Below are 24989 nucleotides of genomic sequence, written 5' to 3' on the forward strand. Positions count from 1 at the left end.
AAATGTAGGTGCTTCAAACAAGCGTTTCGGCACTCATTGTTGATCAAGTGGCATCTATAACGCTAATTAGAGTACCTTAAAACTCTAATTCAGGGTTTAGTAAATCGAGCCCTTGACTTTGTCAAGAGAACACGCATTTGAGTGATGAATTATGTAATAAAATCCTTCACCTCTTGGCTACGTTGCATCCAATCAAATGACGTCGGCCACGAATGCAATTGTATAAAACACGCGCGCTTACTTGGAAGGATTCACCTTTTCGACTGCCTTATATTCAGTGAACATATAAAAAAAAAATGCTTGTTAAAGTCAAGGTAAAAGCAACCCTATTCATCTTTGTTGTGGTATTGTAGACTAAAATGCCACTTCATATCATATAGACCTTGACCGGTAAAGAAGTGAGTATGGGCATACATATGGCGACATGAATGAATTGTTCTGATACGGATGGAATACAGATTGAAATTGATATTGAACCCAATGACAAGATTTCTCGCATCAAAGAACGTGTAGAGGAGAAAGAAGGTATCCCTCCACCTCAGCAACGTTTGATTTACAGTGGAAAGCAAATGTAAGGATTTTGATTGCAATCAGACCATCGCTGGAAAGGTACTGAATTTCATTTTTACGTAGGGCTGATGAGATGACAGCTACTCAATATGGCATTGAAGGTGGTTCTGTTCTTCATTTAGTGTTGGCTCTTCGCGGTGGTCAATAAATAGTCGTACACTATAATAAATTCATTCTAATAAGGCACCTGTAGAATGAATATGACGCTGGTTGCTTACACAGAGCGATTGTATTTGATAAGGATGCTCAAGAGTTTTGACTGCAATGCTATTCTTTCAATAGAGCCACATATCAGCTGAACTCTGGTTGTAGAAGGGCATCTTAGGGGTAGAATGACTTTGTATTACAAAGATTGCTATCCTATATTCATCAGAATCACTAATGCCCGAGTATTGATTGATTGCCTGTATTGTTTGTGTATTAGCATTACAGTGTTCTGTTTTGAGGCATGTACGAGAACACTTGATAATCTGAATCATATCCTATCCTATCGCGCTTCTTTTTCTGTTTCAAAAAGACAATGGCATCGTTACATTTTGAGATTCTTTAATAATTACGAGTACTTACGCTTCGGATGGTTCTCTACCTTCGTCTGGCTTCGATGAGAATCAACCTGCGCAGCGACAGCTCGAGCTACCGATTGTTCTTGCATATCTTATCAAAATGCTGCTACTTTTATTTTGGCCCTCCAATTACACATGAACATCCTTCATATTATCTGTGGATCTGATTCTTATGTGATGCTCTACATCCATATACACATAACTACTTTATATACGGGCAAGCGGCATGCTGTTATTTCCCGTTTTTAGTCAAGAGCGTACCTAATACAGCAAAATCTGAGTGCATTTGAGTTGCGTTTTCTTGCGTTCATGGCCGTTTTAGATGGTCAGAATAACACCAAACAATTGCTCTCAATTAGCACTAACCTGCTGACATCTTTGCTCAACTTTTTGGGGATCAAAAAAAAACATGGCCAAAATTCGACCAAAAAGCATGAGGTACCCCTCATGGTTTTCATCAAAAATCAAACGATCGCGTTTTTCACCTTGATAATGAAGACTTTTACTATAGTAAATATTGAGTCAAAATGTTTCTATCGATCCAACGTAACCCCTGAAGTCATCTTTGTGGGATGTTGATATGCAAGATCAAGACTTTTTGGCCGGAAACCTCTTTTGATATTTTCATAAATTGCTCAATAAGTTTATTCAAAACATCTATCTTACTTGGTACCATTGGATGCGCCTTGAAAAGCGCCCCAAGAAAGCTTAAAGGAGCATAGGGTGATCATCATATTTTAAATAGTCAAATCCTATAAAATAGTTCAATCAAGTCGAAAATAATCCAGATTTGGCCAATCTGGAGTAGAATAAAAGTTTGGGTTTAAAGTAATTTTGGCAGCTGCTGGGGCCGGCTGGCAAACTATATAGCACTATCGTTAGCCATGCTATTCTTCTTGCATTTTATATTCCATAACGCCAGGCTATCAAAATACTTGTTAGGTTAACTTCTCCCCTTTTTGAGGTTTTGAAAGTGTCCAGGGACCATAAATTTATTACGTTGTGATTTTGGATTGAGACAATCCATCAGGAATTATCAAGTGGATTCATCGCCTTAAAGCCTAATTGATGCTTGAATATCTTGGAATAAGTTCAGGCGCTTCTTCTAGGGCAACCATCATACCCATCAACATGTGTGCGGTATTATGACAGTGCACTGCCCAGACACCAGGATTATCCTATCAAGATAGGTTAGCGATTGACATATTTACTGGTTTAAATGGATTACATACTGCCAATATTCTGATTTTAGACCATCCACACCCAACAGGTTCCTCTACTTTGGTGCCATTCTTCTCAAACAAACTTGGATCGACAAAAGGGTAAATCATGGTGATATCTTTTTGCAGAGGTTTCTTGACGTTTTGGATATCAGCATCTCTTTCGTGGACGTATTCACCTTGACCATGAGCAATCTCCCAATGCGAATGGCCATGCGTATGCCATAGATGGCTTCGACAGGGCTCTCCAGGTTTGTGTGTGGTTTGAATGACAATATCCACAATATCAAAGTGGCTGATAGGGTATGTGCCCAAGTTACGATCATAGCCATTAGCAGTGATGGTGTCGTATAGTCCAGGTTTTTGACGACGGTTGCTCTTGATTTCGTGCAAGATGGGTGAATCCCTTTCGTGCTCTTCAGAGAATGCAATACCATTGACCAGCCATCGCACCGTGTTGTCTGGCATACGTTTATCTACACTGCGTAACTTGATGGTTTTGGTAGCAGGCTTGTAAATGATGGGATCAACACCGTAAAGAGGCTCGATATTTGACCATAGCCAGTGGGGCGTTTCGTCCTCTGCCAGTTCAAAATGTGCCTTGGCGAGAGGTGGCTCGAGCACAATGGGGTTCTTGAGTTGGATAACGCCTCTTGATCCATGTTCAGTAGATCGCCCTGAACGTTTAGGATATTGCAAGATGGCCAGTCCATTGGTGGGTCTTGCGACGTTATCAGACCAACGACGAACAACTTGGATACTGTAGTCATCCAGCTTTTGATCTGTGTGCACCAACACCGAGAATCGCTGGCCTGGAGCCACCTCCAGCTGACTGACAGTATAAGGTTTCGTCAATTCGCCATCCACCTCGATGATTGTCAAGTTATGATGAGCAATTGCAAAGCCGAGTGTTCGGAAAGCGGTGGCACCAATCACACGAAAGCGGTAGGTTCGATTAGGCTCCACTGGTATCAGTTCATATCCCCCACATTGTGCGACAACTGCGTTTCTAGAGTCATGTAGCGTACGACCATTGATCAAAATACTGTCAGCCTCTGGAATAAAGTTGAACTTTGGACCCATTAGAAACTTTTCAAACTCCATGTGAGGTCGATGCCACCATTCACTCATCAAGAGCGTGCGTTCATCATGGTAAGCGTAGGGGCCAGCCTTCAGCAGCAAAGACTTGCTATTCTTCGGATCAGCGAGGTTCGATTCATAGACGACAATGGGGCCAAATACCGTTTCTTCTTGCATACCAACATGCGCATGGTAAAAATAAGTTCCGGCTTGATTGACTATTCTAAATTCATGCACATATTCTTGGCCGGGTTTAATTGGCATTTGGGTCAGATAGGGGACACCATCAGAATGCACAGAACCGTACTGCCTGATGCCGTGGAAATGGATGGCTACGTTGTGTCGGTGGTCGTCAGGTTTGGGCATGGGAGACAACTGATTGCGAATGAGCACACGCACGACATCACCCTGGACAGCAGTGATTTTTGGGCCAGGCATTTGGTTGTTGATCAGAAAGACTGGGGATACATGATCTGAGCAATCTGGATTGATTGATCTCTCAGTGACATTGAATTCATAATAACGCACATTCAAGTTGGATTGGCTCCTTCCTGGATGAGTCTGTGCGACAATCGATTGAATAACAAATGTAACTAATAAATATACCAAATGTAAAAACAGCATCTGAAAGAAGGGTATAATCACAGCTTTGCATCCGAGAGGTTGCGTTTCTGACATTTTCAAACGGAATATTTCAATACAGACTACAATCGTAATGTATTTAGGATGTTTTTCTTTATCTTTCAATATACAAAAGGAGATATATATATATATAACACTTGCAAACGAGAGTTGATGTTGCACCGCTGTTTATTCCATGTGTGCGCTGGATACCCCACACTTTTTTCATTGGTTTTCTCCGCCATTTGTCCAAAGAGATGTCATGCTGGCTGGCAGAAAACACGGACAAGAAAAAAAAATCCAGCAATCATCCTGAATATGACAAGCTGTATCGGATTTCTCGTAAAATGAAAAGAGTATAGGTGCTCAACCGTAGTGTGGGAACCTAGCAGCGAACTCCTTCCCGAGAATATATGCCTGTTTCCCCACTCTGTTTGGAAGATGTCAGGCGCTCTTCATTGGATTCGCATTTGGAAAGCACTCCGAAATTAGGGTTACTTTCCTAGTTTATTCGAGGTATAAATGGGGTAATGTCACCCTCCACAACTTGTTATTCTTCTCTTTCTTTTATTCTTCTTTTTTTTTTCATTAAACTCACAAGAGCACAATTATCATGAAGCAGGATTTATCAGACACGGAGAGCATTTCAATGGATCAAGACACCGCCTCAAATGGAGGCCAGCCTGTCAAAATTAGAAAGAAGCCAGGCCGCAAGCCTAATCCTGCCTCCCCAGCACTGCGAAAGGCACAGAACAGAGCTGCTCAGAGAGCATTTCGTGAACGCAAAGAACGCCACATGCGAGAATTAGAGGTTGCCATCAAACAGATCAGAGAGCAAAGAGATAAACTGCATGCTGAAAACGAACAACTGAAAGCTGATCAGGAAATCATGCGCTCAGAGAACTGGTATTTGAAAGGCATTGTCCTCACATTACAGCTGGTGTGTTTTCAGCACAACCTGGTGATTCCTCAGCACGGCCCTTACATCAATGAACAAGCCTTGTCAGTGCTTGCTCAGTCCATCCCAGAATCCATCTCGACCTACATTAGCGTCAATGCCAACAACAAACTGCCCATCCCCTCCAAGCTATTTGGCTACAAGCATACCATGAAGCAGCGTGATCGATACCTCTCTACGGGGTCCATTGTGATTACCAAAGAAGGCATTCACTCTGTACCAGATCGCTCTTCTCCCCACCCTCAACAACCAATCATTTCAAAGACAGTGCCTGTTGCAGTACCCCGTCAGAGAGAATCATCCACTTCCTGCCCTCCAGAATCCATGTACGACTCTGATTTTCCCACTGAGGATCTTGTGCACCCTCTGGAAGCTCAAGACGAAGATGCAGGCATTCCTCCTCTCTCGCCTGGCTCGGTCGCTTCGGATGCAGATGCGCACCATCCACATCATCCACAGCAACAACAACGACAGCAACAAGCAACACCTCGTCCTGTCATGCTGACAGAAGAGCCCATCACATCCAATCTTGCTGCTATTCAAACCCTGCGTCTGCGTCTTCGATTGCAGTCAGCCTGTGTCCGTATGGATTCGATACCATTTGCTATCCAACCTACTATTTTGCAGGTAAAAAAAAAAAAAAAAAAAATACCTCCACAAAAATCGTGGGGAAAAATCTCATCTAATTGAAATTCGATATAGTTGACAATACCTCATGATCCTCGTATTGACCTCATTCCAACACCCCACATGCGCGACCGAATGATCCTGTTTAGAGACCAATTTGATTTGGATGATTGCTTCCGATGCTTACTAGGACATTCCGTTTTTCATGGCGGTGACCCTGCTATTGCTGCAAACTGGCAGTTACCACCTGAATTCTTTGAAAAATACTGGTTCTTGACCATCGATTACGATCTTCGTCGCACCACAAATCATTGGAGAAGACTACAGGGCCTCAGCGAACTTGATTTTAAGCAGCAGCAAAAGCAACAACAGCAAGAGCTAAAGAGAGCAGCAGAAAATGACACTCGTACTCAGCCATTGCTGGAACAAACGCACCATCAAAACTTGAACCACACAGACATCTCTGCATTGCTGGGTATTGATTTTTGGAAGATTGCACAACGAAACCACACAGATACAACTACCAACAGAGCCGCAAATGAACAAAATGCCTCCTATGCTTCATCGTTATCGTCGGATTGCTCATACAACACAGACTCCTTTCCCTTACAAGCACCAACTTCGCCTACCACTGTTGTTGATGATGACCCGGTTTCTTCCTTTGAACCCGTTCGTCTCACAAACGGCTATTCTTTCTCATCATTCTCGAAACCCCAACAAACACCACCAGCAACAAAGAAATCATCTAAAATTCATCATCATCATAGTATTCACCATCATCAACAACACCATAAAACTCAACGCCATCACCCCTATCATCATTCACCGTCGTCTGAAAGCAAAAAGACTCCTACAACAATTGATCCATGGGATACATTACTAGTGGATGTGAATGCTGCTGCCGCTGCTACCTCAGCGGACAACGCATCGCACCAAAACTACGGTAAGTTTGTAGCTTACTATACATGTCAATCACAACGTACTCAATATCTACCCCATATAGACCTAATGATGGACAATTTAGAGCTTGCTAAACCATAAAGAAAAAAAGTGTATATTGTATTCTATTCCCTCCAAATTCAAATCTATAAGCTATTCCTTTTCTCTCAACAATAAACCTGATATTAACATGGGCAGGACCTGAATTACCCTCGAAAATACATCTTGATTTGCTGTATCTCTGTCAAATCTTTGCTCAGGTAATCCATCATACGAAAGCTGGGCTTTATTCAAAACTCTAATTTGCCTTTGCTTTTCATATTATAAAACTCAATTGGTAGTAAAGATAACTGTCGCACAATCAATACCTCTGCCTAAATTCATTTGCCTTACTGCATTTTTGTCAGAAAGGCATAAAGTTACCCCGTCCCCGACCCCACTTTATATTTCCCTATACTGCAAAGATCAAATCAGCCAAAAAAAAAAAATGGTAGAAGAGATTTACCGAGATTATTTATCTTTTACTTATTAACATGTATCGAAACCTGTAGATAAGCTCAATGTCTGATTGTATATATTGCAGCTACATACATGTTTGAATGGAACAGTAGATCGTCATGGGTAGAAACACTTTGCCATCACAAATGTCGCAAATAAACCATGATGGAACATTTATTTACCCAAATACAGGTCTAGAAGATAGATATTTTAGACTGACACAGAACCACTTGAGCATAGAATTAAGTAATCGTGTATTTCTTGCTCTGCTCCACCATTTTGCACAAAAGATCTTGTCTCATTAGATCATCTAGAGGGTCATTTATGCCAACCAAATTGAGCGACCAATCAATTTAATGTTAAAAATAGCTTCATCATCACTACCGAACCTTGTTTGCTGCTGGAGAAGTGACAAGCCAAATGTATACCATCAAGGTAATATGTAGGAGCGTCCTCTTCGAGTTTCCCAAGTGTAAATCAACTAGATACAGCGCACTAACAGTGCCCGCCAACCGCCTCGGTAAAACCCAAACACTTGTCAAGTTATTGTCTTTTCTAAATGCAAACTATCAAAACGACTCAAGTAGTGTAGCATTGCTCGGCTGGTTTCTTATTAAGTTGCACTGTTTCATATCCAATTCGTTTTAGAGACCATAAGACTGAGAGTTGCATGATGCTAATAGCAAGAGATTACAACGGAAAGGCATTTCGCCATGGTAATGATAGTAAAGTTCTTTAGCTAAATGTCTCTAATAAGTTGCATCTTACGAATGCGTAATCCTATCAACAAGGTTCAAGTTACGGTTGAGTGATTTCGTTTAATTGAGCACTAGTAAACTTCATTTCATGTCTTGGCTCGGTATATTAAAGAATGCCTCAGAATGACGGAAGAGACCATAAGACCAGTGCGTGCTCTTTGGGTTCTTAGAATACTGCTGCTGTAATGCAATTTACCAAGACCTGGATATTACTTGTTCGTAATGGAAGTCGAGTGTCAAACGGTCTAGACAAAGTAAATTTGTGTAAGATATTGTGTCTTTTGCAATTACAGCAATGCAGTAAATAGGGCCTCAATTTCAACCATGGATATGAAGTATACAGTGATTCCTTTCAACATGTCTAGAATGTATGACATATCGTAGAGGTTTATTATATATACAAGATATTATAAGAGCATTTTGCTGAGAAAGAGGATCCGTTATATGCGTAGATGTACCCTAAATGATGCGCTACATATTTCATCGAAACATATGTGGCCTTTATTAGTAACTCACAGTTGCCCTAAATGTTGGAATGCCATGAATAGATTTTAACCGAATGCAATTGTTATATTGACGGCTTGATTGCGGTTTATTTGCAACGATCAGGACGAGCATATGTTCACTATAACTTGAACAAGGTACAGAATAATAGATGCGTTGTGTTTTCTACTAAATTTATGGCAGGAATATATTCTAAGCGCTCCACCTACCAAGATTTACGAATAGCTGAAGCAGCATTGTATGTCATTGTAATGTGATGCCCAATATGAATCGATTGCCGTATTGAAGGTATAATCGGTAGCCATGTTTCGGTTTGTTATCAGCAAAAGGCGCACCATTTCAGAATGCTTTTTTGGCCTGATGACAGGGAGCCGCTATATTGATCAAGAATGAATGCGATATAATTATCTGTGCCTCATATTGCTTTATGGATAGCTTCATGAGTTGCGATTGAAATCAGCCTCAACGATGGTAATACCCACAGGCAGAATAACTGCGAACAAGAAAGGTCCTCAGAACAGTCTATTTGAAAATAATTTAATATGGTGCATGCACTATTTCAAACTGTATTGGACACATTGTCTTAATAATTTTCATAGTGGAATAAGAGCACAAAATATTCAAATATGCCTTTACTCTTCTTCTTCTTCTTCGTCATCTTCATCTTTTCATAGACCTTTACTCCTTGAAAAAATGTCTACTGAAGCCGTATTGAGCAGTAGGGCGAGTTACAAAAGCTCTTCCGTCACTTTGAATAATGACGTTGATGATAAATATCATAGTTGCACCACATCTATTGATGCAAACTGTTTTGTCCCTGAAAGTGGTTTTGCTAATGCCCATAATCATAGTAAGCTATACACATCAATTGGTACCCATGACAGGCTTGCATGTGTTGATTGTATTTCAACATAGGTTCAAATGACTTTCAAGAATCAGATATAGAAACGCTGAATGACATGTACTATGAGCCAAAGATTGATTCAGAGAAAGAAGCAAAGAATGGAATCTATCCATGGCTTGTAGTATTAGGTACGTTTCTTGTGTTGATATTTGGTTTGGGTGCTGCTTCAGGCTGGTAAATACATTTTAGAATAGCATGTTGAGTGAATAAAATGCTAACTGATGTGCTATCTAGGGGTAAATACGTATATATTGCAGACTATACCGCCTCCTTGTGCTGATATTTTTCATCTCAATGATATGCTATAGGCATCATGCAAAATTATTTCGAGCAAGACGAGAAACTCCAAGCAACTAGCAACCTATCTCTTCAACTAAGCTTCGTCGGCACCATTTTCAACATTTTCATAAACTTATTGGGACCCTTTGGACAGATACTGTTGTCTCTTTTACTTCCAAGAACGGTGCTATTTATTTCGATTACTGTTTGTTCAACTGGTCTTCTTTTGGCTAGCTTCAGCACACAGGTATTCATGGGCATCAGGCAAATAATATGCATATTAAACGCATATCTAGGTCTGGCAACTGTACCTTACACAGGGAGCGATTTACGGTATTGGATCTTCCATTTTATTTTATGTAAGTTTCATACCACCATTTTTTTTTTTTTCAAACAAAGTACTGATGCTTTGCATAGATGGCTTTGACAGTAGTGCCTCTTTGGTTTGTTAAAAACAGAGGAATGGCATTAGGTATTCTTTCGAGTGGCATAAGTATCGGTGGTCTAGTCATGCCTCAAGTCATGGAGCCCTTAAACACTCATTTGGGTGCTGGCTGGTAATTTTGGGAATTATTGATAATAGTACTCTATTGACAAAGATCTTATATTAGGTGCTATAGAATCATGAGCTTGGTTTGCTTTGTTATCGGTGTGATTTCATGTCTGTTATTTCAGGATAAACGACCAAGCAAAGGAAATCAAAAAGACGAGTCTACCGATACCAAGCTGTTTTTTAAGGAAATGTTCGACTTTAGCATAGCAAGAAACTGGCGGTTTCTACTGTGGGTATTTACTGATACTCTTTTAGAGGCAGGATACAATGTGCCTTACTTTTTCCTGCCATGTGAGTACTATTCTTACATTTGGCAATTGTAGACATATTCACTTATACATGTAAACAGCGTACGCAACGTTTCTGGGTCTGTCCACGTCTCAAGGAGCAACGATTCTGTCAACGAGTTACGGCATGAATGCAGTTGGTAGATTGGTTTCAGGGTAATTGCTTATAAAATGAGACATTATACAACACCGTAACATTCATGATTAGTGTTGTAGCGGATCATGTTGGCCATGTTAATATTGTCATTATCTATGTTATTATTTCTGGAATATCATGTTTGCTGCTATGGGTCTATGCCAATACATTTGGTACACTAATGGCATTTGCTATGGTTTTTGGCTTCTTTGGTGGCGCTTTCATCACATTAAGTAGGTTATAAATCACCAATAATGATGTCTGGATTGCTTATTTCCATTTCATAGCCCCAACTATCACATTACTAGTTACAGGACAAGAAAAGTTTGAGACAGGAATGGCATTGTTTCTAGTTCTTACCGTGGTGTCCATGTTTGGCCCTAATCTTGCTAGCGCAATTGAGTCGAATTCCTCATTTGCAAAAGAGTATGATAGCTACAAATACTTTACAGGCATATGTTATCTAGCTGGTGCAGGCTTGCTTCTATTTTTCAAGCTTTCGTTGAATCGAAAGCCGTTTGCCAAAATCTAATACATGTATCAGTAATAAATCACTATATCTCTCCTGTGCAGGTGAAACGCAACTGGCAGACTGTCCATCTCCTTGTGATATCGCCTTGTCCGCCCCTTTTGTGATGAGCTAATTCAATTCATATGATTTCCATTTGATTGGCTTAAGAATAAAAAAAAAAAAAAAAAAAATCACAGTGAGTGAGTGAGTGAGTGAGTGAGTGAAAGAGTGTGTTTTTTTTTTTTTGCTTTTGCTTTCTTCTTTTTATTCATAAATGACTACTGCAAACGACAATATCGCCAAATTCAAGCAATTCGATCAATATGACTTTGACAAGGATAGCCAGTTTCAGGTATACACGTATACACTGCATGTGCGATAGGCACCGTTAACAAAGACATGGCCGATTCATTTAGTCAGGCGTTGCGTCATTATTGAATAACAAACAAGAGAATGAGGCTGACCTCCTTCTAAGAGCAAAATTGTTCTACTATACAAAGTAAAAGCAATTTGAAAGAAGCAGCTGATGATGTGCTCTAACAACATTTGAATAGGGTGGTTGATACAAGTTTCAATGCAGATGCATACAAGACTTGGAAAAATGAAAATCAGGAACCAGCAATTGAACAAGGAAAGAATAGTGATGGTAGATAAAAGCGCTTTACTCGGTCATGCAGCTAGTAAACAATCAATTTGTAGACAAGCCGCCTAGATTTACATTTCAGGAACTCGTGGACATGATTGAAAAAGGCATTGAAATTCCAGGTATGAATCAACTATGCGTTAATTCTGGGGTAAATGTTTATTGAATGGTGATTTGATAGGTATTAAACAAATACCCAACGTATTAAATGAAGGTACACCCAGTAAAGCAAAAATGACAGCAAGACCAAAACCGTGGGAAACCAACAAACAACAGCAGCAAGAGCAAGAGGTCGTAGCAGAAGAGGCTACTTTATAATTCTATGGTTTATTCAACATCTAATAAACTCACATTGCCATTTGATGATGATATGACTCTGGATCTGGAGTTGCTGGTACAGACACAGAATACTTTGACTTCAAGGTTGCTTTATAGGGCAATCGACTCAACGACAGTGATGATGGTGGCAGTTTTCGTCGTCTCACATGAATTGATCCATTGTTGAGCATGATTTCCGGTGTTGATTGTTGTTTTGCACTGGCCCTTTGTAAATAGCTTGAAATCCTTGTCATACATGTTGAGAGCAGCCAGTTTGTAGATTCCAACGTTAGCCCAGAGACCATTTCGATGGCAAGCAATGCAAGTCGGAGAAATAGAAATGAAGATGTGATTGTGCTAGTGATGATGGCTAGAGAAGCCAAGCATGTTATCACTAGAAGAATGAATGGTGTTAATAAAATACAGCCTATAATAGGCAAAAGCGAAAGTCGCATCATGCTATTTGTTATAAATTAGGTAGAAAAATATATTGTAAGAAAGAAAAGAGTTAAAACATGGAAATGATTGCTAAATCCAAACCCCTATTTATGATTTAAAGTTGCTGAGGTGTGTAACGGCGCAAGTTTAGTTTCTGGTCCCCATGATCGCACTCACATGAAATTGATCATCCAAGTCTCCAATCATCTCCTGGTAAACAAAACTGTTTGATAAGATCCTTTCATTCGTACTTTCAAATCTGGTTATGGATGATGATGATACTACTTGATGAGGGGACGAGCTCCTATTTGGAGCGTTGTAGTTTACTAAGCTTCTTATCCAACTCTTTGCTTGAATTCGTATCATTCTAAGCATGCCAAATGTGGTTGATTATGAATATTTGGAATGGCACTACTGCATGTCGTCAGATATGAGAATTCTAATACTACGAGCCATCCGACACTGCTTTATCCTGTATGTAGTTAGATTATTCAAAGATTACGAGAATGATTTGCTGAAAATCTACGATTACATATGGTAGCGAGACATTTAATGCTTAAGGAAGCGATATCACATTAAACAATGGCCTTGTTCTCTTGCTTTATCTTATGAACAGCACACTCTGTATTTCGTATTAGGATTTGTATTCACATATTACTGTACACCAACTCAATTTACCAGATATAAAAGCGTGAAATAGAAACAAAAGACAGTGGGTATGCTAAATTATGGCATTTTGCTGTCGCAATCTCTCTTATTAGCCTCACGAACAACATTTGCCCTCAAATTGAGAGAGGCTTTCAATTTGCCATCAGCCGCCAATATTGATTCAAATTCAGATTCTACATTTTTTCCCAAGATTGGCCAAATTTTAGTTATATCGATTTGTTTGGTCTATTTTGCAAGATTAGACTATAGGAATTGTGATGATCATCTTGTACTTCATTAAGCTTTGTTATAGTACTTTTCAAGGCACATCTAGTGGTATTAATTAAAATATATGTTATTAATTAAGTTATTGGACAATGATTGACAATATGAAATTAGGTTTTTGGCCGGAATGTCGAGATTTTACATATGGCGATTTCAAAAAAGAAGTTTCAGAGGTTGCATTGAATCGAGAGGAACGTTTTGATCTAATATATACCTTAGTAAAAGTCTTCATTTTTGGTGTCAAAAACGCGATCGTTTGATTTTCGATGAAAATCATGAGGTATCACTCATGCTTTTTGGTCGATTTTTGGTCGATTTTCGATGATCCCAAAAAAGTTGAGCAAAGGTGTGAGAAAATAAGTGCTAGTTGAGAGCAACTGTTTGGTGCTATTCTGATGATCTAGAATGGCTTCTAACGCCAGAAACCACTGCTCAAGTATATCCAAATTATGCTGTGTTTTGCGTAGTTTTGAGTAATTAGAGGCGATGTAAATATGCTGCTTGCTAATCTACAAAGTATCTTCATTAATAAAGACGAAGGGCATCTTAGAAAAGTTGGTTTCTTAGTTACAGTTCGCTTTATGAAAGTTTTTATACATTTCGTAATGCAAATCACTACCTTGGGGGGGGGTGACAAGTGCGAAAGAATAAAACCTGGAGATGTCCCTTTCCTAGTCCTTGTCAAAAGCTCATATATTTGAAGACATCAAGGTCTCAACGTAGCCAAATTCTGCTACAATCTAGTTATGAGCAAGGGATAAAATTGCTATAATGTGCAGATGGAAATATGCAGAATTCATAAATATATATATATGATGATCATCGTAAATAATTTGCTTTCTGACCACAAGCAAATGTAATGGAGATTGAGCTGGATATGTGTCACCTAAAGGTGCTGTATCACAACATATCAATGTACTTGAAGGAATCTATGATTCCAAAAACACAAAGCAAAGATAAATGTTACCTGGGGAAAACTGACTGTAACAACAATGGTACATAATGTTGATTGATGTAATGTAGAAATGACACTTTTGTAAACACGGCATACAGTAGTGTGCGCAGTGACAGCATGCATAGTATTGTACTAAATTCTCGAACAGGTAGGGGGGGGGGTCTTGCAAGGAGAAAAAGTAACGACACGCATCATCTATACACACGCACCCTCATTCACAATGCTTCGCCTGGGTAAGATGATGATACTCTATCAAATGAGCAAATACATACGCCTTTTTAGCGTGAATAAAAAAGGGGAGCTATAATTCCTATCTTGGGAAGTGTCTGGTTGAGAATGCAGTGCTGTATGAGGTAGGGTATGCCGTGTTGGTTCTGTTTGTGATGAACTACATGATCTTGTTCATTAATTTATGCTGGCTGTTGTTGAGAGAGCAGTAAGCGTGTGTGCGTGTGTATGTATGTCTTTTGATTGAGATGACTGTACATAAACTGCATGACCATGTAGCATTACAGTGTATACATCAATTTGAATATGCTGATATTGGGTGTATTTCACGATTTTCTCTTTCGCCATTGACAATGTGAGGTCATATTCTGCTGGTATGGAGTATGATAGAATCACGAAAACTGACAAAGACAGTGAGAGAGAAACTGTATGATGGTAGCGTATTGATTCTGATTCTTTCACATGATGCTGGAAAGTACGTTGCATCTCGCTTCAGCATTCTACTTTTTATAATTTTACCATGTATGGTATAAATAGTCAATAATCTTGAGTTTCCCCCCTTTATATTTTGATCTCATGTACAACATAGCCAGTCCATAGCATTATGATCCAGCCAACTCTTGCCTCTGGAACACGTAAGACATGCAACTCGTTTTCCCTATACTTTCAATTCTCGAAATATTAAAGCGATGCGGATCCAATCACAGAATAACTACAATGCATGCTGCTAATTTCAATGTATGCGAATTCACTTAATCTCTGTGGAGCAGCAAAAGAAAAGTAAAGCCTGCATCTCCTTAATTTTAAGTGCCTTGTCTCGCCGTGAGCCATTAGTATATCATGCATATGGTTGCAGACTCAAGATATAATATGTATGTAGGTGTACATGAAAATTTATTCATTTATATATCTAAATATACTTTAAATATACATTTATAAATGCACATGTATATTTGCACGATAATGTACTGGAATATGTACGTAGTAGATTTTGCTGGAAATGTGCATGAAATGCTTGGTCCTTTAAGGAATCGAAATACCATGGATAGCAGCACGATACACATGGATTCCCTTTGGTTTTAATATGATATATAAATGTATCTCAAAGAATCGAGGATGCAAGAACAGCAGAAAGAGAGAAAATGAGATGCAATGCACATAACCCTGCTTGCAGCATCTATGTTTCGCTATCTCTATGCTGTAAAAAAAAAAAAAAAAAAAGAACAAAAACGAAATAAATTCACCAAATATGGATTGTCAAAATTGAACATAACAAGTAATAATAAAGGGGGTTCATCATACATAAGAGACGCCTTCTTGAAATTTTGGCGGCATACATTAGTTTGATAAAGTACCATTTTAAGTACCAAATATAGGTTTATAGCCCCTTTCAGCACATAGACTCTCTCTCTCTCTCTCTCTCTTGTTCGCATTTCCCCCCTCTCCATCTACTCTCCCTTGGATGCTGTAGGAACATTTTTTTTTATACAAGTGATAACCCCTATATTGTATACATATAAAGAGAATATATAAAAAGGTACCTCACAACCCCCTTGATTCTTCAAAGTAAATTTTGTTTAAATAGACCCTCATTTTCTAGATTTCCATCTCAATCATCGAAAAAAACATTGATGACAATTCTTTTTCTCCACTCTTCTTCTTAAACAATCTCTTGTAAAATCAAATTTATCTGTATTATATCAATTGGTAAAGTAGTACTGTCGACATCTAATCCCCATATCCTAACTTGGATGTATCTCAGAAAAATGGATCTTAAATATCTTTTATGCGAACCTGTATCGAAATTGGCAGTCAAGGCAAACGAACAAGCTGCTTTGATACATCAAACAAACCAACAACAAAACCATGATTGGCACTCCATTACAATGTACTCGACTGTGATCACAAAGCAGCAGGATTGGAATCAGCAACAGCTTCTAAGTAGTAGCCCAAAGAGTGTTTGCAGCAGCCTCAGCACATGTAGTAGCACCAGCTCCAACAGTAGCAACGATGATTACATTGCGACTCCCGGAAGAAGCAACAGCTTCAGTTCATTACGTGCTCCTATTTCACAATACCATCACCAGCATCAACAAGAGCAATCCAGACGTCGTACTGCAAGTGATGTAAGCCTCACAAGACACCATATGTTCATCTATAGTCATCCAAATCGCAGACCACGCTCAGAATCTGCAGGTAATACAAGCAATGTGCAGACCAGAACGCCCTGGACGCCCTTCGAGGATCATTTGCTCCAACAAGGATATGACCAAGGATTATCTTGGGCCATGATCTCTTCAACCTATCTTCCTCACCGATCGAGAGGTTGTTGTTGGGGTAGATTCAAGACATTACAAAACAAAAACATGGTTGATCCAAATCACACTCATATGAGACATTTCAGAAGACCTTGGAAAGCCATTGATTTCAGTAACAACAGCAAGAAACAGCAACAACATGGAATCTAACTCTCGATACCAAAGAAAACCAACCCAAAAACAATAATTAATCCGACAAAAGGGACGATCAACAATCCATTTTGCTCCTATTTATCCCCTTTATACATGTAACTTTCCTTATTCTCCAGTATGATGATGAACAATATGAACCAACAATTTATGCCACTATGAAAAATCCCCACTATGCTATTTATTTGTTTATATTACAGCTATTATTTTCTGTCTTTGTTTTTATGTACACATTATGCCTCCCTCTATTTCTCTTGCTCGCCGCATCGCCCACTCAGGCTCTCTTTACTCTCTTTATTTCTCATCATCATCATTTTCATCATCATCCCGTCTTCAGCCAGGTAGCTGACATTTTCCTCATCTCTAATACCAACAAAAAAATGGAAATAGTGTCATTTATTAATAATACTCAGGGCCTCAACAACCTTTTTTTTTCTTCTTCTTTTTCTTATTTCTCTCTTCTTGATTCTATTTTTAATGAAAATAAAAACCATATTTCTTTCTCCATTACACATATAAAACAGCATGATTTTCCTGTTTGCAAAAAAAAATCAAGGGGCGGCTCTGCATTACATGGTGTGCTTCACATTTGCCTGGTAATTCCTCTCTTAGATCATAGAGTAAATTAAAGCAAGTAAGCGCTATTAAAAGCTCAGGCAGGTGATGCATTGAATACAAAAGTGATGTGCTACTATATTTAAACTTCTTGTCTTTTGATAACCTTGCATTAACCACTACCTCTCACAGAATCATGCCAATCCTTTATGTGTCGTAGTACATCTACAAAGCCTGCAGTTGTTTACTCGTAGTTTGCATATACAACTAGCCACCCATCTTGCTGTAGTTGAAGGAGCTGATAGCCGTGGATATTTTATCCTTCAGACAATAGGGGATGGACTAAAACGAGTTGTTGATAGTCCATCCTGATCAACATTGGATGAAGATCATTGCGATGCCATTCATGCTAGCAAGGTGAACGTCCGTTTATCCTTCCTGAGCAGATCAGAAACCCGGGAGAGAGCCATGTTACATGCCCCTCAAAGGCATTCAGGTACAGGATCTATATTGACGCTCGCGTTACTCCTGATTTTATTCTGCAAAAACGGCACGCAAAGTGAAATCTATCTCCTTGAGAATATACACTTTAGTTGATCAACACTTTTGCAATGACTAGCTGCTTTGTTTATTTTCAGAATCTTGAAAGGTGGATCAAAATCAATATTTAGTACTCGTAAATTTGCTTGATACAAGGTATTTGATACATGCTTCGCAATTGATTTTAATTGCATAGAGATAGAAATTCTCCATGTAGTATCTAATACATCACTCACTGATGAACTCAAAATTCTGACTGAATCGACTGTCATCAGTGCCTGACGATCTTGTATAATGAACCCGACATTCGCAAGCAATCAAGAAAGTGCAATGTGTTTGGTAAAATCTTTATTATTTTTTAGAAATCAGTGCAAAAAATGGGTATTGTTATTTACATGCCCTTGATGTAGGCAGGATTAGCCTTGAAGACATCTTGAATGATACGGATGATGTTTTCAAGAGCGTCAACCCATTGCTTCATTTGAGCGAGAGCAGCGTCAGAGAGGACACCAATCTTTTCGTAAAAGTCCTTACGATAAGGACAAGCCTTCATGGCAAGCTTTTTCATCACAGTATGTCAGTAAATATAAACAAAACCCCTCACTAGATAAACACTTGACTTACAGAAAATACAGGACGCACAAGCATGTTGTGATGCTTTCTCAAAGTTGCTTCATAGGCCTTGGTGAACGAAATGTTCAATTCCTCAGCTGGGTTATCCATACTACGACGCAAAGCTTGAGCAGTGAAATCAAGACCTCTATTTTTTAGGACAGTCAGCAATTAATTCAAGTACCACTTTTCACAGCAATTTACTTGCCTAGTCAACCAAAGAAGACCTTCAGTAGCAACTCTCTTTTTTTCAGGTGCTTCAGTGGCCATCAAGTCTTGGAGAGTAGCATTGGCTGTAGGGTTGGATAAGAGACGCTCTCTGATTTTCTGTAACGAACAAAAGGAAATTCCAGCCAATGCGCGCGTCAATCACCTTGCCTTTCCATTTTTTTTCCCTCGCGCAGAAACTCACCTTGATGTTACCGTTCATATCATTTTGGACAACAGAAAAAGCAGCAGAGCCGAGCAAATCTGATGTGCATAAGTTGAGTCTAGAAGATCCTATAGAAATAAACTAGATTGGCACTTACCAAAGAGCTTAACGAGACCCTCAGTGGCTTCGAGGAACTGCTCGGTATCAATACCCTTGGAGGTATCAACATCAACGTAGGAGCGCTTAAGAGTATCGAAATAGGTCATTTTTTTTTCTATGTGTGAAAATATACAAGTGAAGAAGAGAAGAAAAAGATGGGAAAACTTGAAGGTATTTATGATGGTTGATGAGTGTTTTTATTGAAAGCCAGAGAGTTGACATGGTGCGACATGCTAAATTAACATGATTAAATTGCCTTGGCAAATCGCCTCGAGCATGTGCACTTTAATGATCTGTCTTCAGCTTCTTTGCCGCTGGTTCTTCGTTTGAGCTGCTTTCGAAACCTCCCTCTTGCAGTTCTTCCTTTGGAATCTCGTTTACATCTGTCCATTTTGCACAGCCTTTACCTTGCTTTTCAAGCCTTTCTTCTTGCTGCTCAGTCTCTTCATCTTGTTGTTTGGTTTCCTCATTACTCTGTTCATTCTCCTTGGGGGGTTGATTCTTCTCAGCCTCTTCAAGGATTCCGTTCTCTTCAGTCCCTTCAGGGCTCTCGTTCTGTTCATCCTCCTCTTCCTGATTCTGATCTTCGTCGTCTTTATACGTAGCGATGATGTGATCGTAACGTACAACGTATAATGCAAGACAATCAGACTTCATTTTTTCGAATCTTGCTTCACTGGTTTCAAATGTCGTGTCCTGTAGTAACTTCTCTACATGATGTGCAAGCAAATAAGCTGAGAGCAGCGTACAGAACTGGAACAAGAGCATGGAATGCTTCTGCATGATTTTTGCTTGCAACTGCTGAAGCTCGTTTGGTTGAGGTATATCGGTTGGATCCTTGTATATGCTGTCCGTAAATAACTGTCCCTCCACGTTCAAAAAGGCCAGATACTGATCTTCTCTGGATAAATTGATAAAGTACAGCAAGTGGGATCTATGCGAACAATTGAATTAGACAAGCTTACCAAAGAGACGTGGTGCAACATACTCTTTCAGCCCTTGGAAATGGCGTCGGATGTGAACTTCGCAAAGACCCTTAAGTTTAGCCATAATGCAGGATGAATCACACTTGTAATCATCAATGTACTTCCGTACTTTGACAATATAACGCTTGAGTTTTCTCTTTTCCAACACCATGAGATGATTCTTCACATAGTATCTTTTAGCACGAAGCGCAGCACCGCCCTTTGAAGGTCTTCCCTTGCCTCGAGGTCCAGAATCGACAACTTCTTTTAAATTCATATCAACTGGATTCATAGAATAAGTCCACATGCATTTGGATGAAGGATTGTAAATTGCACAATCGGTGTATTACCTGCATTCTTTCTCTTTCTTCTGCTTCCTGCGGTTGTGACATATGACAGAGTACTCATGTTTGAATGTAATTTTGGAGATTGGTATAAGGAATGAGCTAAAGATGAAGCGTTAGAAGTTTTGGCCCATTTCTATAAAATTTGTGAAAAAAAATGTGACCTTCAAAAAGCACTGTATTCAGCTTACCAGAAGCAAATGTGAAGAATGAATCAATGGCCAGAGCACATCTTACATAAAATCACGCTATGCTGGCCTCGTTTCGACATATATATATAGAGACAAAAAAAAATGGGATGCTATTCTTGACATGCTATGGAGTACCGGTCCATAAGTCTAATAGATCCAGAGGCTCGATCAGTGGTCTTAAAATTCCTATACGAGATGGCAAAAGATGATAATCCCGCTTCTTGATTGTTTTGACATCCCTTACCTTATTTGATGGCGCAGAAGAAGCAGCATCCACTTTAGTGATATAAATATATATAGATAGATGATCCATCTCTGTCTTCTGCTATACTCGGTCAATTGTTCGAAAATAGACACCTTTGTGGCTCAATGTCATAGCCGTTTTTTTTGCCAAGAAGTAATCCTTGGTCCTCAATACAGGATAGCTCACTATTCCTTAGTCGATAGCTCAAACCACTTATGGCGATCCTTCTAAAAGCAACTATCAAATGAATTCTCTGACAATCATCTTGCTTGGCATAAGATGTTCCAATCGATGTATGCGAATAACGTTCGAATACGGCGTCCTCGTGTCAAATGGCATGTCTTGCGATACTTGGGGCAGATCAAGCATTGAACAATTGGCTTCTCTCAGATCTATTAAATGAGCGCCCAAACAAGTTTTTTCCGTGTTTGTAAAATATGATACTTTACACAAAGAGTACAAAAAAACATGGCACGACTTGCTACTTGAGGATAAAAATAAATAGCACAAGAAAAGCAACTATACGATGTCTTTTTCTTCTCTTTATTCCTTCACCTCAAATCATCTCCACACTGCATGGTCAAAGACAGCCATTCTTCCTCGCCAAAACGCTTCTTCAGGGGCGTTAAATCCTTCTTAAGGGGTAGTAACAGCAGTAGCAACAAAGAGCAATTTTTGGATCAACAAAACAATAAGGAACAGCAACAAAGCAGCTATTCAAAAGATGGCATCGCAGTGACATTAACAACAGAGATCTACAACAAGCAACAAACGGGCCCCATCACCTTGCTACATCCTAATCTCAGTTTCTTGCCTAGCCAATCCATGCATGCCACTAGTCTATTTCAACAAGAGAAGGCCTATGTCCACTATGAACCCAAGAGAGCACAGGTTGCTTTAGGTACCAACCCCGATGCGAAGCACACGAAAATTTTCCACTTGACTGTGGAACAATATGCTTGGCTGATACAGCAATTACAGGAAGAACAAGGTCTCTTGGCCTATACGGCTGCCAGCTTATTCCATTCTCCCATGTTGGGCATCATGTTGACACATCAAAGCTTGACCCAAACAACCAAATCCATTGGCAAGAGATTAATTCGCTTTGTACAGCAGAGGCGAAAATCTGTGGTGGTACCACATCGTCAGTGCATTTTCATGTTACCAAAAGCGCTGCTACTACAAGCCGCTGCGTACATTCCAGTTGCCAAGCCTTTGCCTCCCCCACCTCAGGGTCCTGTGGACTACAATGCATTGTCTCAGTCCCCTTACGAAGTTATACCCGACTCTTACTACTTGCGATTAAAGCGATATTGTCGTTATCTCCCCTTATGTACACATGAATTGCTGGTGATACACCAACGAAACCAAGAGCCATCTCCACCTTCTTCTTTTGTTCATACAAAGAGCATGAGCGGTGAATTAGTGCAAATACAATGCGCTGATTGTCCTGCCACTACAGGTCTACATACCATCGTTCAGCAGGCAAGATCACCACAGCAAGAAGAGATCCTTGGTAGCTCTATTACAGCAAGGTTGTTCCCGCATGCTTCAACATCTCTCCAAAACAACAGTCAGTCCATCATGTTTCCAGTCTCTTACGTCCAATACAACTCAAGCCTAACACATGCCGCACAGATCAACGAAGCCAAAATGTTGCTGAAGGACAGGGACAACGAAGAAAAGCTCATGTCATCTGCTATCCAACCTGATAGGCGAGTTCTATTCGATTCAATCGCCAAGAGACAGAAACCACATGCATTTTCTGCATTTCAATATATTCCCCCTGACCGAACAATGTCATCTAGCGGTATTAGCAGCATCAGCGAGTTCTCAGGCATTGACCAAGAGATGCAAGCAGACGACGATGATGAGGAGGAAATGGAAGACAACGAAGACGAAGAGTATGCAGCCAACTGTGCTCCACAAAAGTACGGATACGTTGCAGTAGATACTGAAAACGAGGAGATTTTAGTCGTGTTTCCAGGAATGTCCTCGTTGTCGCACACATTGTTCAAAAATGCCTCGTTTGCAGCTGTTCCATGGCTTGAAATTGAAACGATCACTTCACGGCCACCTATGCACGAAAGAAAGCAGCAGGAGGTTGAAGAAGACATATCGCCTTGGGTTTTGGATTGTGCGTTAACTGCTTGGCACCGATGTGAGATGAGAGTAGTGACATTGTTGATGCGACTCTGTGGAGCTCTGCCATCCCATTACAAGGTGGTCATTGTGGGGCATTCACTGGGCGGTGGTAAGCAGTAATATCGCAAGAAAAAGCGTTTAAACTAATGCAAATCTTTGTTCCAGCTGTTGCAGCATTATGTGCCTCATCTTTACGGTCGACCAAATTGCTAATGAATCGATCCATCACAGTGTGCGCTGTTCATTCTCCTAGGGTAGGCAACAAGTCCTTCTTAAAGACACTCTCATATCAAAGGGTCGACACTATTCGAATCACAGATGATAGCGATCTGATGGCACACTTACCACCGAGAACATCTGGTCTGCTTCATTTAGGCGACTCTACCGTTATTTTGCCCTCAACAAAAGGCGACGGTAGCAAAGGGCACAGTCTTCAAGATATGACTCTGAGTCAAATAGAAGATACCCTAAACAGGACATTTAGCTTTAAAAACTATGATATGAAATCACACAATAAGGCATGGGATGTTTGCCTCGACGATGATGAAACCTCATGCCTATAGATGTCGATAATAAAGAAAGAAACGCTAGCAAATTTAATGATAATAATATAAAGAAGAGGGAATAATGCTGTGCCAAAGATTGTCTCAATCAGCTCTGTATGGGGGTGGTTCTTCTCCTCTATTATCCAGTTGATAATACTGATCATTATCACTTCCTCCACGTTTTAATCGACTATACACCCAATTCATGCCAGGCACTTGCTTCCACCATCTCTTTTGTTGATTATGGTGCTGATTCCATGCTTCTTCGGTTGCTACAAACGGCATACTTGTTGGCACACTTGTATCGGGATTTTGCCATCTTTCCATCATCTCTTTGAATTTGCTCACAAGTTTCTTGACTTGAGCACGCCCTATCAGCAATCCAATAGCCACTGCACCTGTAATCAATACAGCGACGACAGCTGATTGCCACTGATCGCCCATAGTCCATCTTGGTGTATTATAATAGTATTGTGGTATATCTTCTCTGATAGAACAGGTGTTGTTGGAGCAATGGCCAGGAATACCGTCAATGCCAAAGTAGCATTGCATATTGTACTGACATGGGCTGTCTAACGGTTGCTTTGGTTGACAAGTTTTCGTATGTTTATCACAATATGACATGCTACTGCAGTTGCCGATTAGCTCCAAATCATAAACATCCATTACTTTTGGTCCTCGAAAGTCGACATAGTTAATCAATTCGTCCGTGATAGGTACTGTAAAACATGGTAATCCAGTGTCGTTTTTTATGTTGAAAGGCGAATAAAAGATTGTGTATAACGGATCTATACTCACTTCAAATCCTCCTCTATCTTTTTTTGACAATTAGATATCTATGCAATGTCAAGATGACTTGTTATGTATATGAGTTCTTACTTCTGTTTTTGCATACAAGACCATTGTCTGAAGCGTAACAACCATGGACAGGGTAAAACTGACAATTAGCGGGGTCAATACAATGCTGTTCATACGCTGCTGATTCAAGAGTGTATATCAGTATCGCTAGCACCCAGAGAATAAGGTACATCAGTGTTGTTTATATGTAGTTATGGATTGTTTGAAAAGGAATTTGAGGAAGAACAACCCTAAAACTTATTTCATTCTGTACTCAATTTTCTAGTCAATCTTTTTCATAGACTCCGAAATAATTGAAGAAAAATACAGATCTACCATTCTTATGATCGATAATTGGCTTTCCAATACCATTTATTTTGTTTTGGGCAGCATCATCGTAGGTGCCCAGACACCGTCTCATTTTGTAGAGCAAACAAAGAGGAGCAGAATTCAATTAATACAGAGGGAAGGTTGAGTTGTCAGTTGAA

At 39.7% G+C, this 24989-nt stretch overlaps 10 protein-coding genes across 10 annotated transcripts; 6 read left to right on the top strand and 4 right to left on the bottom strand.

The window, feature by feature from the left end:
• Positions 1–296: 296 nt before the first annotated feature.
• SIS1_2 (Molecular chaperone (DnaJ superfamily)) lies at positions 297–718 on the top strand (the record flags this gene model as incomplete). The annotated part of the gene is made up of 4 exons (XM_064825954.1): positions 297–314; positions 381–398; positions 459–571; positions 634–718. 4 exons carry the CDS (start codon positions 297–299, stop codon positions 716–718), a joined length of 234 nt encoding a protein of 77 aa, XP_064687468.1.
• A 1476-nt stretch (positions 719–2194) lies between these two features.
• On the bottom strand, positions 2195–3871 carry ATC70_006683 (uncharacterized protein; the record flags this gene model as incomplete). Its single annotated transcript, XM_064825955.1, has 2 exons — positions 2195–2311; positions 2366–3871. 2 exons carry the CDS (start codon positions 3869–3871, stop codon positions 2195–2197), a joined length of 1623 nt encoding a protein of 540 aa, XP_064687469.1.
• Positions 3872–4667: 796 nt separating this feature from the next.
• On the top strand, positions 4668–6680 carry ATC70_006684 (Diacylglycerol O-acyltransferase; the record flags this gene model as incomplete). The annotated part of the gene is made up of 3 exons (XM_064825956.1): positions 4668–5639; positions 5715–6582; positions 6643–6680. 3 exons carry the CDS (start codon positions 4668–4670, stop codon positions 6678–6680), a joined length of 1878 nt encoding a protein of 625 aa, XP_064687470.1.
• A 3303-nt stretch (positions 6681–9983) lies between these two features.
• ATC70_006685 (Succinate dehydrogenase assembly factor 4, mitochondrial) lies at positions 9984–11029 on the top strand (the record flags this gene model as incomplete). Its single annotated transcript, XM_064825957.1, has 5 exons — positions 9984–10078; positions 10133–10365; positions 10424–10517; positions 10570–10730; positions 10785–11029. 5 exons carry the CDS (start codon positions 9984–9986, stop codon positions 11027–11029), a joined length of 828 nt encoding a protein of 275 aa, XP_064687471.1.
• A 253-nt stretch (positions 11030–11282) lies between these two features.
• ATC70_006686 (Transmembrane protein 188) lies at positions 11283–11969 on the top strand (the record flags this gene model as incomplete). Its single annotated transcript, XM_064825958.1, has 5 exons — positions 11283–11360; positions 11425–11507; positions 11563–11654; positions 11708–11773; positions 11833–11969. The coding sequence occupies 5 exons, from the start codon at positions 11283–11285 to the stop codon at positions 11967–11969; spliced, it is 456 nt and encodes a 151-aa protein (XP_064687472.1).
• A 4320-nt stretch (positions 11970–16289) lies between these two features.
• Positions 16290–16991, top strand: ATC70_006687 (uncharacterized protein; the record flags this gene model as incomplete). The annotated part of the gene is made up of 1 exon (XM_064825959.1): positions 16290–16991. One exon carries the CDS (start codon positions 16290–16292, stop codon positions 16989–16991), a length of 702 nt encoding a protein of 233 aa, XP_064687473.1.
• A 1486-nt stretch (positions 16992–18477) lies between these two features.
• ATC70_006688 (uncharacterized protein) lies at positions 18478–19337 on the bottom strand (the record flags this gene model as incomplete). The annotated part of the gene is made up of 5 exons (XM_064825960.1): positions 18478–18645; positions 18711–18846; positions 18907–19025; positions 19111–19169; positions 19229–19337. 5 exons carry the CDS (start codon positions 19335–19337, stop codon positions 18478–18480), a joined length of 591 nt encoding a protein of 196 aa, XP_064687474.1.
• Positions 19338–19515: 178 nt separating this feature from the next.
• On the bottom strand, positions 19516–20603 carry ATC70_006689 (uncharacterized protein; the record flags this gene model as incomplete). Its single annotated transcript, XM_064825961.1, has 3 exons — positions 19516–20164; positions 20219–20477; positions 20546–20603. The coding sequence occupies 3 exons, from the start codon at positions 20601–20603 to the stop codon at positions 19516–19518; spliced, it is 966 nt and encodes a 321-aa protein (XP_064687475.1).
• A 947-nt stretch (positions 20604–21550) lies between these two features.
• On the top strand, positions 21551–23682 carry ATC70_006690 (uncharacterized protein; the record flags this gene model as incomplete). The annotated part of the gene is made up of 2 exons (XM_064825962.1): positions 21551–23228; positions 23285–23682. 2 exons carry the CDS (start codon positions 21551–21553, stop codon positions 23680–23682), a joined length of 2076 nt encoding a protein of 691 aa, XP_064687476.1.
• Positions 23683–23766: 84 nt separating this feature from the next.
• Positions 23767–24694, bottom strand: ATC70_006691 (uncharacterized protein; the record flags this gene model as incomplete). Its single annotated transcript, XM_064825963.1, has 2 exons — positions 23767–24479; positions 24544–24694. 2 exons carry the CDS (start codon positions 24692–24694, stop codon positions 23767–23769), a joined length of 864 nt encoding a protein of 287 aa, XP_064687477.1.
• Positions 24695–24989: the final 295 nt, after the last annotated feature.

Source organism: Mucor velutinosus, assembly GCF_035048745.1.
Source record: "Mucor velutinosus strain NIH1002 chromosome Unknown tig00001547, whole genome shotgun sequence".
NCBI classification, from domain to species: Eukaryota; Fungi; Mucoromycota; class Mucoromycetes; order Mucorales; family Mucoraceae; genus Mucor; species Mucor velutinosus.